The sequence below is a fragment of the Benincasa hispida genome, chromosome 7, assembly GCF_009727055.1.
Source record: "Benincasa hispida cultivar B227 chromosome 7, ASM972705v1, whole genome shotgun sequence".
Taxonomy (NCBI): domain Eukaryota; kingdom Viridiplantae; phylum Streptophyta; class Magnoliopsida; order Cucurbitales; family Cucurbitaceae; genus Benincasa; species Benincasa hispida.
The window spans coordinates 14151537-14171333 of NC_052355.1; the positions used below are offsets into that span (position 1 = coordinate 14151537).

General features: G+C 33.7%; 1 protein-coding gene across 1 annotated transcript; it reads left to right on the forward strand.

The window, feature by feature from the left end:
- Nucleotides 1-18018: 18018 nt before the first annotated feature.
- Nucleotides 18019-19230, forward strand: LOC120081874 (MLP-like protein 43). Its single transcript, XM_039037050.1, has 2 exons — nucleotides 18019-18208; nucleotides 18959-19230. The coding sequence occupies exons 1-2, from the start codon at nucleotides 18019-18021 to the stop codon at nucleotides 19228-19230; spliced, it is 462 nt and encodes a 153-aa protein (XP_038892978.1).
- The last annotated feature ends 567 nt before the right edge of the window (nucleotides 19231-19797 follow it).

The window sequence follows — 19797 nt, forward strand, 5'->3', positions numbered from 1 at the left end:
ATCAGTACTTAAGAGAACAACTTCCTTATTATCCCTAAAAGCGAGTAGGAGTGAATTTTGTCTTGCATCCTATGTCTCCAACTATCCACTTGATCTTACCCCTAAAATGGGAGGCTTATTGAGCCAACATTGTTGAGCTAACCCTTACTTATGCAAATCTAAGGATAATCCCAAATAAACAGAGATCATAGTTAGCTCAGGATTAAGGTTGAGTTACCCAGGTCATCGTTTTGAAACAGTCAATCTTAAACAGTAAACAACGTTATAAGGTAAGAGTGACTTATTTTTTAGTCCAGTCTTATACAAAATCACTACATAGGATATCCCTACTCGCATGTCTCCATATGAATGATTCAGGATCACATTGTTTGTACTAAATACAAAGTGAGCTGCAGCCAATAGTGTTACCAGAATAAGGTAACGAATCTTATTCATATACTATAGAACGTTTTGGTTATCTACTTGAACTTGATCAATTCTTATGACTCCGCATAAAGTCCAAGTATTCATGTAATAGCCATCGATCTTAGTTTATTGAATTTAGTGTAATTTACGTATTTAATAATAATTTTATTGAACAAAACCTCAATAACATTTTATTACAAATAGAATATGTTTAATTTTACAAACTACGAGTTTTAGGACATACAACCAACATATTCAACCCTCAATATATTAAATACATAAACACATGGATTTCAACTTCTTCTCGACAAACAAAATTGGTGTGCTTGGAGGCAAAACATTATGGCATCTGAAAAACTTCTATAAATAGTCATGTATCTATGACTTGCTATTCCACCCTACTAGACTACCCTATAAGAAGTTTTGAGAACGAAGGTGTTCTATTCTCAAGTTCATATCTTATACTTGTAGTCATCTAGGAAAAGAAAATTTAATTTCCTTAACCTTAACCATTAGTTGGAGCTAAATTACTTTCAACTCTCAATCAAATTGACGACTTTGTTAGTTTCTTGTTCTATCTTGTGCCCAAAGTCACAATCCCTTAACTCTACAAACACATTCGATAACTTAATTTTTCGCTAATAAGGCCTAAACCTTCCCTTTCAATTGTTTCTGGTAACAGTTGCTTATCAAACTTCACTACATAAAATATTATTTTCATCAACTCCCCTATAAATTGAAGGAGCTTATCAAACACCCCAATGTTTGATTGTCTTGCTTAATCTTTTATTTTGAGAAGAAGATTTTCATACTAACACTGAGTTCCATGACCAACAACTTGAAAAAGCCACCATTTCTACCTACACAAAGGTCTAAAGTTCCCCAAGATAAGTAGAGATTTTACTTTTACACCAAACCAATACCTTGTAACCACTCATATCATGTTTAAAAAACCAAACCAATCATACTTAACTTGGAATTTTGAACACATTAAGTTCCTTTCTCTCTCCAAAATGGTAATATTTTTTAGAAATTTTTATCTCATTCACACTTATCTTTGACAAAATCACTAAATTCAAAACGTCTTTTTTTCCACTTTTTAAGTGAAACTTAATCTCTTAACCCAAAATGTGTAACTATTCATAATCCTTTATAAAAACTACAATATAATTTCGAACTTAAAACTTTAGTAGGGGATCTTCCACAAGTCAATATTGATATTAATCTTCAAATCTTTTTTCTTCCTCTTGACATGATTAAACTCAAGTTTTTTTCATCACATGAAATACATAGACGAAAGTACCTCGATTGGGATTTTGTGGGTTATATGTGTTTTGATATGGGTTGTTACATACAAAGTAGATCGATTGGGATTTTGTGGGCACATTTTGTAAGAATGTGGTTCGCTGCATTCCACACAACTAATTGCTACAACTTGGTTCAACGCTTTGATCTGGTTGACATTCCCTACCAACGTTCCATTGTTTAATGCCATGGCTTTCAACAAACTAGTCACTACTACCATTTGCGCGCTGACAGCTGATTGGTGATATCAGTTCAATCAGCTCATTATTTGTTCTCTGTCCATCTTTAGATCTTATTCTGTAACCGTCATCTACCCATTCATCATTGTTTATTCAGATTCGATGCAAAATAGCATATGCTTCAGTATACATTGTGTCCAATGATTGTCCTGCCACGGAGGCATCTGCCACTGAACGTGATGGTTTACTCATTCCAACATAGAAAATTTTCATTTGTACCCAATCAGGTATATCATTGAGTGGGAAATTTCTGACAAGTCCTTTGAATCAGGCCTACACATCATTTAATATTTATGTTTCTTTTTGTTCAAAGTTGGTGATGTCACGTCGGGGTTGAGCATTCACTATAGGAGGAAAATATTTATGCATAAACTTCTCTACCATCCGTTCCCAAGTAGAGATATCACTTAATCCAAGTGAATAAGCCCATTGTCGAGCTTCATCTCTGAAGGAGAATGAAAAAAAGCGACAATTGGATCCCTTAGGCTATAATTCCTAGGATCACAAATGTATTACAAATTTCCATAAAGCTCTTCAAGTGAGCATGTGGGTCTTCGCCTTTGGCACCTCCAAACTGGCTAGTGACTTGAATCTTCTGATACATCACATGCTTTATCTCAAATCTAGTTCTATAAAACACTAGATACATGATTCCTGGTAAAAAAATCATACAGATTCAGCTTCGCATACTCTCTTATCAGTCTATTACCATGATGCACGAGTAATATAGGATTCACTAGTGCGTCTACGTTGTTGGTTGCATTTTCAATGTTAGGATTATTTTGTTGATCATGATAGGATAAAGAAACAATCAGAATCAATAAGTACTCTAATTACAATTAATTTGAGTTCTAAAAAACATGTAAAACATAAATAGGATAAACATATTCGATATAAAACATAAATAGGATAAACATATTCGATATAATTAATTAACATTTAATTTATCGAAAATAAACTAAATTGGAGAGTTTATAATATTTAAATATTGATTTAAATATTAATTACATAAATAGGATTCATGTTTAAAATGAGGTGTGTTATTAGTTTAATATTTGATATTAAATTATTATTTAATTAATTAAATTTGTTTAATTAATTAAAATCAAATTAATTTTCATTTTTAGATTCATAATGAGAAATTGGTTTTTTGAAATTTTGAAATTAATTAAATAAGATTTTAGTTAATTCTGATTTAATTAAAATTGGAAATTGAGTTCTTCGTGGAAACATCCAATCTTCTCTAAGTAGGAAGTGGATTCTTCCTTATTCACATACCTTGCCCACTTCATCTTGTCCATTTGAAGTGGCATCATCAATCTCCATAGTGCCTGCATGAAGAAGTATAAAACTCTCCAATTTTTGCAGATTGAGGAGGTTTTTTTTGCGGTTGGAAATCAGCTTCTACACATCTGTTATTCATCTAAAAAAACCCACTCCAATTCCTACCAAATTCACTTCAATCTTGAGTTCCACCACTCAAATTCAAGGTTGAGAATAGCAGAGAAGCTCTCTTAGTAGTTCACTGAAGATTTAGAGTTGAAATTACTTGAAAAGCAGCTTGGGTTGGAGGAATTCTTCAAAGGTATGTGTTGTTTGAAACCCTCTTCTGAAAATTTTGTTTTTGAATGCTCTTAGAACTCAAATTAAATATAATTAGAGTTTTGATTATGATTGCTTCCATTGCATATTTCTACATTCTGTCAATTGGTATCAGAGAATGATTTTAACACTCAATTAATGTTAATTTGAGTTTGGTGGGTGAATTTCTATGATTGTATGTTTTGGTACTGATATGGTAGCCGGTTTGATCGGTTTGGCTTTTTTTGGTCTGATTCTGCCTAGTTTGGTCTGATTCATCACCTTTTGAAGCTCTGGAGGTCTGGTTTAGATGGTTCAAGTCCTGTTCGGATTGGTTCATGTGGTCCAGTTTAAAATTGAAGCTATTTTGAACCTATATTTTGTAATAATTTAGTTATTATTGCTTGCTTAGGATGCGAAAGTTGAACCATATCAGTGCTGTTTAATTATTTATGCATGTGTTGTATATTATTTTTAAATGAAAACATGTATGTGCATATTGTATGCCATGTAGATTTAAAATCTCACCATAGGAAGCATGTTACATGCATTATATATATGTTATAAATAGTTATAACATATAGTATGCATGTTTCGGGTTTCTTTTGTTTAATATAAGTGTTATATTAAATGTTGAGTGTCTTTGTTGAATGTTATGGATGCAAAGCAGGTCGTTTTTTTATAAGTTGTTATAAAATTGAATTAGACATTTAAATCCATAACAAAGATAAGTTGCATGCTCACGTAGGTTAAATACTTGTTTTAATAGTTAAAATAGGTCGTTATCTTATAAATCATGGTTACAAGCTCAATCGGTATATAATCCTATCTAAGGCTGGAGGTTTTTAAGTTGACGGTCTACGGAACACCTCCTACCTGGGGATTATGGCTAAATAATTGAGCGTTGTTAACCAGTTTATAAGTGTACGTGAGCGGTGTGAGGTAATAAAACGGTTTATCACCTAGATATCATAGGTTAAAATCTATTTATAAGCATTATACTTGGATAAACTACATAGAGTTACGGTTGTTTATTTAACCGAAATAAACCTGAGTATATATATACCAAACAAAATAGTAGAACACTTCAGTGGGTGTTTAATAACATGGATGATATATTATTAGAATACTTTAGTGGGAGATTAGTAACATATACGATATGTTATTTTTAGCTCTCACGTCCTTAAGAGTTCACATCGAGATTCATGCGACACTTCATGTCACTCTGGAAGTGACCTCCATTCAGAAAATGTTTGCATGAATCAAGATTTAGGTGAATAGGGGAAGTTGTTCAATTTAAAATCAAATATGTGATATATTGTTTTCAATTCTCACATCTCTAGAAAGTTCACACCGTAAGGTTCATACAACGCTTCGTGTAATCCTGGGAGTGACTTCCATTCGGAAAGTATTTGTATGGGTTAAGATCAAGGTGAATGGAGAAGTAGTTCATAGTCAGTGGGTGAAGGATATGTGTCAACGTATCCTGGGGTCTCGTTCGTTGGTTTAGACCATGAGATTCCTATGTTGCACCTGCTGGTTTTCTTTAGGCGACCCTTGTTAGTCGTTTAACGACGGCTATCTCCTTGGAGGGTTGTAACATGGGATTCAGAACAACTCAAACTCTAAAAATGGATAGGATTTCTTAGGTCCATTCCCAACCTTGGCTCTCCAATTCGGTAGCCTCGTTGGGGCTGACCTCTGAAATCTGAAAATGGATGGTTACACTTACAGAGTTACTAAGTGTTCATAATTTTTGACTAAAAACGGTAACTAAATGACTATAGGAATAAGAGTTATTCTGGATATAGTATTTAGTCAAGAATGTCTTGCTTTAGTGACGAAATATTTGACTACCCCTCGGTAGCACTTATTCTGACTCACTATAGTATCATTGCAAATAAATAATGATTATGGGTACATTATTACTTTTTTTTTTTTGCTAAAACTTAATTTGGATTTAGTTACAATTCACTAATAAGAATTTATTTAAAATTTTAGCATGTTGAATTCTTCTAGAATACTCGCTTTCGCATTAATTAACGGTAATAACAATTTAACATGAAAATTACTAGCACAAGATGATTCAAAACAAGTTTTACAGAGGAATATCCTCTATCTCCCATCTCATCTAAAGTTTTGAACTATATAGATGAGAATGCGAAAATCGAACGACATAGTAAATACAATTTATTTGTCATCGAGACATGCTTAGTGGAAAATGATAAAAAGACTTAGATAATAGATTCAGATGCTACTAACCATCTGTATTTTCTCTCAAGAAACAAGTTCCTTGAGACAACTTACATAAGGCAAAACAACCATTAATGTAGGGACCGGAGAGGTTGTTTCATCTAAAACAATTGGAGATATGAAGTTATTAATAGAAGATAGATACATTTTACTTGAAAATATTTTTTATATTCCTTCTGCGAAAATGAATTTAATATCTGTCTCATGTTTACTGGAACACAATTACAAAGTTTCTTTTGAAAATAATGAAGTGTTCATTACTTCGAAAGATATCAAAATTTGTTTCGCAAAACTAGAAAATAACTTGTACATATTAAAACTGACTAACGTAAAAGCCATTTTGAACATAGATTTGAGACTCAAAATAAAAAAAAAGGAAAGTTTCTCCAAATGCCCATCTTTGGCACTTGGACTTTGTCACATAATTCTCAACAAGATTGAAAGACTGGTTAAGAACAGTCATCTAAATCAGTTAGAAGATAGTCCATTACCACCATGTAAATCTTGTCTTAAAGGGAAAATAATTAAAAGATCTTTTTCTGGAAAAGGTCTTCGAGTGAAAGAACCCTTGGAGCTAGCACATTTAGACCTTTATGGTCCAATGAATGTTAAAGCTAGAGGAGAGTATGAGTATTTCATTAGCTTCATTGATGATTATTTAAGGTATATTTCATCAGCTTCATTGGTGATTATTTAAGGTATGACCATATTTTCTTAATACATCATAAGTTTGAAACACTTGAAAAGTTCAAGGAATATAAGACTGAGGTTGACAATCAATTAGGTAAAAGGCTTAAAATACTTCGATCAAATTGAGGAGGTGAGTATATGAACTTAAAATTCCAGGACTATTTTATAGAACATGGAGTTCAGTCGCAACTTAAAGCACATAGCACACCTCAACAAAATGGTATAGTAGAAAGGAGAAATAGAACCCTGTTAGACATGGTTCGTTCTACGATGAATTATGCCCAGTTGTTAAGTTCTTTTTGGGGACACGCAGTTGAGACTGCGGTGTATATATTGAATATGGTTCCCTCGAAAACTGTTTCAGAAACATCTTACGAGGTATGGAGAGGATGTAAAGGTAGTTTATGTTACTTCAGGATCTAGGGATGCCCAACATATGTGTTGGTGTAAAATCTTAAAAAGCCGGGACGCCGTTCAAAGGTATGTCTATTTGTAGGTTACCCTAAAGAGACAAAAGGTAGTTTCTTCTATGATCCTTAGGAAGATAAGGTATTTGTATCAATAAATGCAACTTTCTTTTAAAAATCATCAACTTCAATGTAGACTAGTAATAGATGAAATGACCAGAGAAACGTCAAATGTATCAACAAGAGTTGTTGATCGAGCAAGTCCATCAACAAGAGTTATTGATGGACCTGTTGATGAAACTGGTACTTCACATCCTTTTCAAGAGTTGAGAGTACCTCGACGTAGTAGGAGGGTTGTGCAACATCCTGACCGGTACATGGGTTTAACTGAAACTCAAGTCATCATACCAGATGATGGCTTAGAAGATCTATTGACTTTCAAACAAGCAATGGAAGATGTGTAGTGGATTAAAGCCATGAACCTTGACATGGAATCAATGTAGTTCAATTCAGTCTGGGATCGATCAACCAGAAGGGTAAAATCCATCAGTTGCAAGTGGATCTATAAGAGAAAACGAGACCAAGCTGGCAATGTACAGAGTTACAAGGCTAGGCTTGTGACAAAAGGTTTTACCCAAAAGGAGGGGGTAGACCATGAAGAAACTTTCTCTCCAGTTTCCATGATAAAGTCTATTAGAATTCTCTTGTCCATAGCTTCAGTTTATGATTATGAAATCTGGCAAATGGATGTTAAAACAACATTTCTAAATGGCTATCTTGAAGAGAGTATCTATATGTCTCAATTAGAAGGTTTATTGAACAGAGTAAAGAGCAAAAAGTCTGCAAGCTTAATTGATCAATTTATGGGTTAAAACAAACATCTCGATGTTGGAATATGGGATTTGACACTGCGATCAAATCTTATAGCTTTGAACAGAATGTTGATGAACCTTGTGTTTACAAGAAAATTTTAGGAAGACTGTCGCTTTCTGGTTCTGTATGTTGATGTTATTCTACTCATAAGAAATGAGGTAGAATTTCTGGGTAACGTCAAGTGATGGCTTGCTACGCAATTCCAAATGAAAGATCTGGGAGAAGCATAGTATGTTCTTGGGATCCAAATAGTTCGAAACCATAAGAACAAAACTCTAGCATTATCTCAGTCATCTTATATACATAAGATGTTGTCTATATATAAAATGCAAAATTCCAAGAAAAGTATGTTACCTTTCAAACATGGAATTCATCTGTCTAAGGAACAATGTCCTAAGACACCTCAAGAAGTTGAGGTTATGAAACGAATTCCATATACATCAGCAGTAGGGAGCTTTATATATGCAATGTCATGTACACATCCCGACATATGCTATGTAGTTGGAGTTGTCAGCAGATTTCAGTCCAGTTTTGGATATGATCATTGGAGTGCCATTAAAAACATCCTTAAGTATCTTCGGAGAACGAGGGATTATATGCTCGTGTATGGAAAAAAGAATCTGATCCTTACAGGATATGCTGATTCTGACTTCCAGACCGATATTGATTCAAGGAAATCAACTTCAGAGTCAATATTCCCTCTAAATGGAAGAGCAGTAGTATGGAGAAGTATAAAGCAAAGTTGTAATGCTGATTCCACAATGGAAGGTGAGTATGTAGTTGGAAGTGAAACAGTAAAAGAAGCAGTATGGCTTAGAAAGTTCCTGACTAATGTAGAAGTGGTTCCAAATATGCACCTGCTAGTCACCCTATTTTGTGATAACAGTGGAGCGATTGCAAACTCAAAGGAACCTAGAAGCCATAAACGTCGAAAGAACATCGAGTGCAAGTACCATCTCATCAGGGAGATTGTACACAGAGGAGACGTGATCATCATGCAGATAGCCTCACAAGAAAACTTGGCTGATCTATTTACAAAGGCCATCTCGACTAAAGTGTTCGAGGATCACCTAGTGGGACTAGGACTACGGGATACTTAGAACTAGGACAAGTGGGAGAAATAATGGGTATCTATTGCCTTAGTTTATTGTATTTATTCTATTGTTTTTATTCTCTCAGTGAACTCAACATTGTATATATTTGCATATATTTATCCACTGAAGATTTAGTCCAAGTGGAAGTTTGTTAGGTTGTATGTCCTAAAACTCGCAGTTTGTAAAAAACCTTTTCTATTATCAATAAAGGTATTATTCAACGTCTCTTCAATAAAGTTGTTATAGAATTTATAGATTGCACTAGAAAAGACTAAATCCAACAAACTAAGATCCATGGCTATTATATGAATACTTGAACTTTATGTAGAGACAAAAGATGGATCAAGTTCCAATAGATAGCAAAAATGATCTATAGTATACGGATAAAGTTGGGTGTCTTATTTTGATAAAACTATCGGATGCAGCCCACTCTATAGTTGTTACAATTTGTTGTAAGATGCTACAAACGAAGTGATCCTGATTCGTTCATGTATTGACATAAGGAGTGGGCGTCCTATGCAATGAGTTTGCATAAGATCGGACTAAGAAATAAGTCACTCTTATTTGATAACGTTGTTTACTGTTTAAGGCTGACTTTTTCGCTTAGATGATCTAGGTAACTCGATCTTATTCTTGAGCTAACTACGAACTCTTGTTTATTCGGGATTATCCTTAGATTTTCATAGATGATGATTGGCTCAACAATGCTAACTCAATAAACCTCCCATTTCAGAGGTAAGATCGGGTAGATAGTTGGGGATATTGGGTGCAAGATGGAATTCATGCCTACCCAATTTAGGGATAGGAGAAAGGCTATTCTCTCAAGTACTGAATCCAGATCTTGAACAAGGGGCCCCAAGCTTTCATTGACCTGAGAAGGATCCGGTTTAGTGATTGGATCACAAACCAACTGTTCATTAGAGGATCAATGGAACTTAAGGAGCAAGATGTATTTCGAGGGTAAAAACAACATATTGACCCAACCGTTATTACGAACAACCTGTGAAGGGTCGACTTACTGATTATGGTTAAATCAAGTGGACAAAAATATATCTACAATGGTGTGACTCGATAGTTAACGAATATTGATTAATTCGGTCTAAAGAGTTTTAGCCAATTACTCTCAAATCGTTGAAGCTTATGACCTGTAGGTTCATAAGGTCCATTTACTAGCTCGTAAAACATGAACACCTTGGATTAGTAAATTGAGTAAATTTAGAATGATTTCAATTCGAACTGTTCAAATTGAATTTCAATTTGAAGTGTTCAAATTGAGTTTAGGATTTGAATTTGAATAGTTCAAATTCAAATTAAGGTTTGTATAATTATATTCGATATAATTAATTAAGTTTGATTTATCAAAATTAAACGAAATTGGAAAGTTTATAATATTTAAATATTGATTTAAATATTAATTAGATGAATAAGATTAATGTTTAAAATTAGGTGTGTGATTAATTTAATATTTGATATTTAATTAATTAAAATCAAATTAATTTTCAATTTTAGATTCATTTTGAAAAATTGGCTTTTTGAAATTTTGAAATTAATTATTTTTGAATTAATTAAATAAGATTTTAGTTAATTTTGAATTAATTAAAATTGAAAATTGAGTTCTTAGTAGAAGCATCCAATCTTCTCTAAGTAGGAGGTGGATTCTTCCTAATTCACACACCTTGCCTACTTCATCTTGTCCATTGGAAGGCATCATCAGTCTCCATAGTGCCTGCAAGAAGAAGAAGTATAAAACTCTTCAATTTTGGTTGATTGAGAAGGTGTTTTTACTGCTAGAAATCAATTTTTGCACATCTATTATTCATTTAAAAAAACCCACCCCAATTCCTACCAAATTCACTTTAATCTTGAGTTCCACCAATCAAATTCAAGGCTGAGAATAGTAGAGAAGATCTCTTGGTGGTTCACTGAAGATTCGAAGTTGAAATTACGTGAAGAGCAACTTGGATTGGAGGAATTCTTCAAAGGTATATGTTGATTGAAACCCTCCTCTGAAAATTTTGTTTTTTCATGCTCTTAGAACTCAAACTAAACATAATTAGAGTGCTTATTGACTATTATTGCTTCCATTGCATGTTCCTACATTCTATCAATTAGTATCAGAGAATGATTTAAGCACTCAATTAACGTTAATTTGAGTTTGATAGGTGAATTTCTATGATTGCATTTTTGGAACTGATATGGTGGTTTTATCAACTTTGGCGTTAGATTTCTCTTTTATTCTCAAGTTATATTTATAATTGGCTCTTGTTTGATGAGTTTATATGTGTGTTCTAGAGTCTGTAATTTATTTGGAGTCAATAGAGTCGATATTAGGTTGTAATTTGAAGTTTGAAGCAAGCAAGGTCGAGCAACAAAACTGGAATTGAAGCTTCTGCTTGCAAGCGTTGCAACACTGTTCATCGAGCATTGCAACGCCACAGGCATTTTGATGAACAACATTACAATGCTGGGATGAGCATCGTGATGTTGCTCATCCCAGCCTAGCAACAATGCATTAGAGCCGGTTTGCATGGGAGGTCGCTAGTTTGACCGTTTTGGCTTCTTCCGGTCTGGTTCAACCCAGTTTGGTCCATTTCAGTAACTTTGGAAGCCCTAGAGGTCCGATGTTCATGTTTTACTAGCTAGTAAAGGGACTTTATGGACCTATAGATCATTAGCTCCAACGATTTGAGATTAATTGGCTAAAACTCTTTAGACTGAATTAGTCAATATTCATTAACTACTGAGTCACACCACTATAATTTGATAGTTGCACTCTTCTCATTGTAAATGTTGTTTTACCCTCAAAATTACATCTTACTCTTTAAGTTCCACTGATCCTCTAATGAACAATTGGTTTGTGATCCAATCCTTAAACCAGATCTCTCTTGGGCCAGTGAGAGGGTGGGACCCCTTGTTCAAGTACTGGATTTAGTACTTAAGAGAACAACTTTCCTCTCATCTCTAAATCGGGTAGGCATGAGCTTTATCTGCCACCCTATGTCCTCAGCTATCTACCTGGTGTTATCCCTGAAATGGGAGGCTTATTGAGCCAGCGCTGTTTAGCCAACCCTCACCTATGCAAATCTGTGTATAATCCCAAATAAAAAGGAGTTCATAGTTAGCTCAAAATTAAGATCGAGTTACCTAGGTCATCTAAGCTAAATAGTCAGTTTTAAACAGTAAACAACGTTATAAAGTAAGAATGACTTATTTCTTGGTCCGATCTATACCAACTCATTGCATAGGACGCCTCTACTCCTCATGTCAATATATGAACGAATCAGGATCACTTTGTTTGTAGCACCTTACAACAAATTGTAACAATTACAGAGTGGACCGTATCCGATAGTGTTACCAAAATAAGACACCCAACCTTATTCATATACTATAGACCGTTTTGGTTATTTACTCAAACTTGATCCATCTTTATGTCCCACATAAAGTTCAAGTATTCATATAATAGTCATGGATCTTAGTTTATTGGATTTAGTCTTTACAAGTGCACTTTACGTACTCAACAAACAACTTTATTGAATAAATATCAAATAACATTTTTATTGATAAAAGAAAATGTTTAACTTTACAAACTGTGACTTTTAGGACATAGAACCCAATAGATCAGCCATACTTTGTTCAAACCCTTCATTGAAAGGTTCGCTCGAATTCAGGGTCAATATCAAACTCAGATAGTTTATCGTTGCTCATATACTATTTGCAACTTTTCGGTGAAAACTTGCAATACACCTTTAATCGAGTGTCTACTTGTGAAAACTGAGGCCAAAATAAAAGAAATTAGTTGGATCTAAGAAAATCCTTGGCAACATCACAAATACTTGTTATGTGTTGTATCGTGTCTTAAATAATCACAAAAAATTCACAAGTTTTGGTCTAAAAAGTCCAAGTATAAACTTAATAAGAGGTAGTTTCTGTGAAGACTAAGGTCGAACACATGGATTTTCTTGAAAAACTCAACCAATTAGGTAGTAGTTCTCTACTCAGATTCATGGATTGGTTTATGATAGATGGAAAATAGAGAGTAAATATGCGTGCATCTTATGATATACATTCGTTCTCCATACTATATGCGTTTAAGAATATATGATGACCATGCGTTCCTGCCACAAGTTTTCTTGCTCTTTCGCTAAGTATAATGAGATCGCAAGTTTCTCAGGGTGATCCGAGGTCGAACTCAGGGACTTGTAACTAAATGTTGTGAAGTGATGTGTTTACGGCGAAGAATAAAAGAATAATAAAGTTAAAGGACTATGCGCTACTCCTACTCCTAACTAAACAGATTAAGCAATGGAAGTATGACTATGAGAGTTGGTAGAGACGCAGAAACTGTTCACTCGTAATAAGATTCATGGAAAAATAGATAAAATAGTGCAGGGGATAACTTCACTACATCATTAAGCTTGATCGCAAGGGTAACCCTAGCCAGCACAAGTTATGCAATCATGCTATACACAAATATACGCATGTGATACATATGCAAAAATGTCGATAGGGCTTATGTCTAAGTCTCTATCCTTGGTTATGCGATCTAACACACATAAGACAGATGACCGCATACCACCACATCCTATTTTTAGGGCGCATGCGCTGTGTAAATAGCAATAGATCTTATGTCTAAGTTTCTACTTTTTGCTTATGCGATTCTAATCCGACTCTCTCAAGTCTAGATTCTATCTTTAGACTACTCTCTCAAATATGTCCAAAGGGTGAATGATGCACTCATAAGACAAGATGATCACATAAAGCATGGTTGAACATAAGATTATTCCTATCTCTAGGAACACTGCTTATTTTGCTTAGTGAGTTCCACTACATACCCTTTCGGGCAGTTAGTCGCCGCTGATCAGCTCATAGACAAGCGTTGCTACAGGCTCACACTAAGCAAAGAGTATTTACTCATTATACTCACGCAACGCACACCTCTCGGTAGTCTGCTACATGCTTCATATGTCTATGCCGCATGATTGAGTATGCGATACTCTCGCAATCTTACTTAGTTTGTTGCAATGAAAGTAAGGGGTGATAAAGAAGAAGTTAATGAAGATGGAGTCGAAGAAAATAAAGAGATGCATTGATTACAAGATGTATTAATGTCTTAAGCCAAAATGTAATACAATACAAAGATAGAAGAGAAATGGAGGGCTAGATGTAGGCAATCTCTTGCTTCCATCAAATGTTTGTCAAGGCTACCGGTGGTGCCATGGAAGGACGGTGGAGTAGTCTCTCTCGAGATCTATCTCTAGAAAAGCTTCAGTCGTCACTTGGAATGGGTGAAGGAATGAAGAACTCTTAAAGAATGTTTTCTCATGCTTTCATCCGTGATCATAAGGATCTGGCTTAAGGCAGAAGCTCGGATGCCTTGAATTTGGGCTCTAAGGCTCTATTTATATAGTTTAATCACCTACAACATTAATGGTCCTACTCTGAATCTCTGTCACTAACGCCTTGATGGTCTAGCTCTGTACCTCTACCACTAACGGCGTGGTAGGTGAAATGTCAATATCATCTTTTCGGTACTCCCAGGGTATGCGTTCATGCTCGTTTTTGCCGAAGNAAGGCAGAAGCTCGGATGCCTTGAATTTGGGCTCTAAGGCTCTATTTATATAGTTTAATCACCTACAACATTAATGGTCCTACTCTGAATCTCTGCCACTAACGGCATGATGGTCCAACTCTGAACCTCTGCCACTAACGGCGTGGTAGGTGAAATGTCAACATCATCTTTTCGGTACTCCCAGGGTATGCGTTCATGCTCGTTTTTGCCGAAGTACAGCCGCATTCCACCAATCTTGCGATCACCCTTCTATCATGGTTATTACTTTGTAGCCGCAACATCCATGCGATGAACGCATGCGATCAATAGCCGCAACATCCATGCGATGAACGTATGCGATCTCCCTTGCAATGGTCTGGGATTCACCGCATGCGATCGATTCCTGCGATAGCTACAAAAATAGACACTTCGACGCAGAATAACGCATAATATTGGGTTAGCGGAAATTTCCTATGCTGATCGACGCAAGCTCACTTTTCATATGAATTCTTAGTATAATCACTGCATATTGTACTTATTAGCCCTCATAATTCTAAATAAGAGGTTGCAATAACTTGTATTTCTACCAGTAATCAGTTTATCAATAAATGGAAAGATGTGTTGGTTATCATGCATAAAAGTAAGATAACCTCTCGGTGAAGTTGTATGGACGATGTGTGTGCACAGTGAGCAACGATGTTGAATGTGATGAAAAAATATGGAGAAAAGAAAGGGGTTGAGATGGTAATATCAATCCTTTGAACATATTATCAAGTTTTTGTTCATGTTCATAACCTTAAACGGACTCCACCTCTAGATGAGTTAGCTACATAGATCATATTTGTATGATGTATATGTTAGTTATTTGAACGTAAGGCTGTATTTATCTCTAAATACACTTCTTACTTAGCTTAATAACATCCACAGTTACTTCCTCTCTCGAGTAGTTGACTATTACCACTTGGTTCGATTAGCTAGATAGAACCAAGAGTTGGAGTTAAATATGCATTAAGTAAATGAACTTTTACTACCAATATGCTTGTCAGAACGATGCTAAACCTACCCCAACCATCTAAAGATTTAGCTACTTATGGATAGGGTTATAAAAGTGAAAGAGACGATGAAGATAAAAGTCATGATGTATTATTGTAGAAATGAGTTCGGTACAATATATAAAAAATACAAAAATATAAAGTTAAAGAAGAAATATGGAGGGAATGAAGATCAATCATTGGCTGCAATCTCTTGCTTCTTGTCGAATTGAGGTGATGATATTGCTTGCACGATGTTGTGCATGCGATAAAAAACTGAGATGAAGGCTCTCTCAAACTCTTCTCTCCGGCAGCGATGGTAACAGTGGGGGTTCTCGAGAAGAATTTCCTCGAGAATTGGATGAATGTTCTTCATCGATTGGGTATGAATGTGTCTCAATGAGTGTCTAAGAGGGTCCCTTCATTCTTTCAGGACCACTATATATAAGGCTGGACACGGGGACCATTCTGCCACCCAGGGTTGTGGCAGGCATGTCAGATAGCTTTTTCATGTCTGTTATTCGTAGTTGTCGGTGGTCCTCTCATATGCGTTTGATACTCCTTTGCCCTAAGATGTTTTCAACACATGGCTCTTTCTTCTTTAATTTCACATGTTTTCCTTTACATCCACCTGATTAGTGATATAAATTTCATAAGCTTTACATTTGAACTCAATGAATGCACAGAAGGAAATTTTGCGCTATTTTCTTGTGATCCTAATGATTTTCTGATCAATAACATCTAAATATTCTAATTCTAAAAGACGATAACTTGTATAAATTCAAGTTATCAAGGAGATTTATAAATCTCGGTGAGATAATATGAATATCTCGTCCTAGATTTAACCCTTATTTTCAATCTCGAGGCAGAAAACATAAATCTTGGTCGAGATTATTTTCTTTCGACCAAGATTACCTAAACAACAACGCAAACAATTTCATTTGGTGTTAATAGCATGCATGTTAAAAAACCAAACATTTTTCATACATAAAAGATTGAGATATATACCTTCTTTTTGTTTGTTTCTGTGATTTTGTGTAGATAGATGGTTTGGGAAGATAGATGGGGTTGAGAGAGTTTATAAAACTTGGTAAAACTTTTTACTACTAAAACGTGTAGAGCAAACCAATTGTGGGTTCCTAATACAATTTATATAATAATATAATATAATATAATATTTGAGGACATAATAGTAAATTTAACATTTTAATAAATATCCAGTCACGTGGAGGAATACAAATTCTTTTCATTTTCTAACTCAATCTCGGTCTTGATCTCTGGCATGATGACCTGAGCAAAACTATTGAGTTCTTAAATAGGGTGCTAGTTTTGAAATATGAAAAATTCACAAGATTATTTTGGACAATTTTCCAAAAATTACCTCTCAATTAATTATTGAAGAATGACTTTTAAATAATTTTAAAAATTTCTAAAATCAATTTAAACATTTGTTAAACAGGGGAATGATTTTGATAATGACTTTTTGATACTCCCAGACGTACCCTTTATGTATATTTATTAGTGGTTTAAATATGAAATAAATGCTTTGAAATATAACTTAAACGTCTATTTGGCTTAATTTTGAAAGAATTTCCTTAGGTTCTCTTTCAAAGTCTTTTTCGAAGTAGTATTCTATAAAGTTGAATTATTGCATTGAATTTGTTTTTAATTTTACCTAAAAGATCTTATACTATTAAAGACATTTGTCTTCTCTTATAAATCTATGATCATCTATTTATTTAATTGACATGAGGCTTTGATTGTATTTCTATCCAACCGACTTTAAAGAAAAGGCAAATGAAAATAAAGAACAAAACATAGCACTTTAATCTTGTTCTTGAACTAAACACTCCAGCATTGAGAGGAAATTTCTCTTTATTATAACAGAAATATTAATCAATTTTTTTGAATATCGACAGTCCTGCCAACCCTATTGCCTTATTTAATAATCTATTTCCATGCAATAAATAACTGTAGTAAAACAATAAATTATTATTACAATTTCACTTACTCTCTTAATTCCAAAATATTGCCTTTTTAATTTATAAATTCTGAGATTAATTTTAATTTAGTTCTTAGATTCCAAAATGTTACAATTTTAATCGTGAGGTTTAAGGTATAAATGTAAATAGGGATCAAATTAAAACAAACTGAAACCTCAAAGGCTAAGATCCTGTTTGGTAACCATTTTATTTTTTGTTTTTATTTTAAAAAATTAAGCCTATGAATACTATTTCCACCTTTAAATTTCTTTCTTTGTTATTACTTTTCAATAATAGTTTAAAAAACCAAGCCAAATTTTGAGAACTAAAAAAAGTAGTATTGAAAAAGTTGTTTTTGTTTGTGGAATTTAGCTAAAAATTCAATCATTGTACTTAAACAAAGATGCACATCATTACAAGAAACGTGGAAGAAATAGGTTTAATTTTAAAAAACAAAAACAAAAAATCAAATGGTTACCAAAGGAAGCTAAACAAACAGGTAAAATTTGAAAGTAAACCATTCTCTATGTAATGGACCTAAGTTTTGTCTGGTTTGGCAAAACATTGTCTTTCAGTTTAAAAGTACAACTTAAGTTTCAAGCCAGCAAAAATGTCTTGTCTCTATGGAAAGTTGGAAATTGATTTTGAAATAAAAGCTTCTGCTTCTAAATTTCATGAAATGTTTCATAAGAGACCACACCATCTTTCCAATGCTTCTGGAGACAAAGTACGAGGTTGTGAGCTGCATGAGAGTGAATGGGGCAAAGTTGGTTCCATCGTCTCCTGGAATTATTTTCATGGTTTGTTTCAATCTATTTCCTTTTTCTTTTTATTCTTAATGGAACATAGGTTAATTTACAAATTTGGTCTCTATAATTTTCTATTCGTGTCTTAAAAGATCTTTAAACTTTAAAAATGGCAAATTAGTCTTTGTATTTTTAATTTTGTGTCTAACAAATCCTTGATATATATCAAGCATTTTTTAAATTTAACAAATCTATGACATATAAAACTATACTTTGTGTCTAATATAGATTGGTTATTAACGTCCCGTTTCATAATTATGTAGTTTTTGATATTTAATTTTGAAAAAGTACATCTATAAATAACCTTTCTACTTCTAAATTTACTACTTTATTATTTACTTTTTAACAATGTTTTAAAAATCAAACCAAATTCTAAAAACTACAAAAGTAGTTCTCGTTTTTGGAATTTACCTAAGAATTTAACCATTTTACCCATATTAAAGATATTGTATAACTTCGTAAGAAACTGAGAAGAAATAGACTTAATTTTTGAAAACCAAATGGTTACTAAACGAGAAATAAATTTTCAAATTTATTGTCCAATAGAATCGTAAACCTTGAAAAAAAGGTTTAAATAGGTCAAAGATCTATTAGACATAAAATTAAAGGTTTAATATTATTAGATACAAAATTTAGATTGTATGCATAATCATTAGACACAAATTTAGAAGTTTATAAGAAACCTATTTGAAATAACATTTTAAAGTTAAAAAGTTGAAAAACTGATGTATTGGTAAACCACAGAAGGAAAAGCTAATGTAGCAAAGACGGTAATTGAAACTGTGGATGAGGAGAAGAATTTGATAGTTTTCAAAACAATTGAAGGAGACCTTATGGAGCATTATAAAACGTTCAATTTTATAGTTCAAGCTACTCCAAAGGGCAAAGGAAGTGTGGTTCATTGGACTTTGATTTATGAGAAGCTTCATGAAAACATTCCACATTCATATTCTATGTTAGAGTTTGCTGCTGCCATGTCCAAAGACATTGATGCATACCTCATGGGAGGCAATTAAGAACCTTCAAATCAAGATTTCTCCAATTCTCTTGAAGGGTCTTCCTGATTATCAAGTATATTGAATCTTAATATATACTATATACCCAATTGAATAAATGCTTGTATGACGTGTTTTCTTTGTAGTTATTCTACGTAATTATCATGTCTCCTAATGTAAGAAAGAAGAAGAACATCATTCACCATGAATCGATTATTAGTAAAATTATGATTATAAGTAAAGTTGTACTAAATGTTGGAACCAAATGTCGATCGTTGTTGTGTCGTAGAAATTCACTGTCTTGAAAGCAAAACTCGGCACAACTTCGGTGTTAAATTGCATATGCCGATTGCTCTTCAAGATTAACACAACTTCCCAGCTCAAGTGTGCACTCACCGGAGAAAGGAATGTGGAAATTATGCTTAGACCACGATGAGAAATAGAGAAGAGAGGGGATCAATTTTCTCATATATTTTTTTCAATAACTAAGAGCCTTTCAAAGGAAGATAAGATCCGTTTTTCAAACAAAAAGAAAAAAGAAAATAATTTTAAAATTGATTTTAAAACAGTTTTAGAATTAATTGAGAT

Coding starts and splice junctions, on each gene's coding strand:
- LOC120081874 (XM_039037050.1), top strand. CDS start 18,019: ATGTCTTGTCTCTATGGAAAGTTGGAAATTGATTTTGAAATAAAAGCT. Junction 18,209..18,958: donor CTCCTGGAATTATTTTCATG/GTTTGTTTCAAT, acceptor GGTAAACCACAG/AAGGAAAAGCTAATGTAGCA.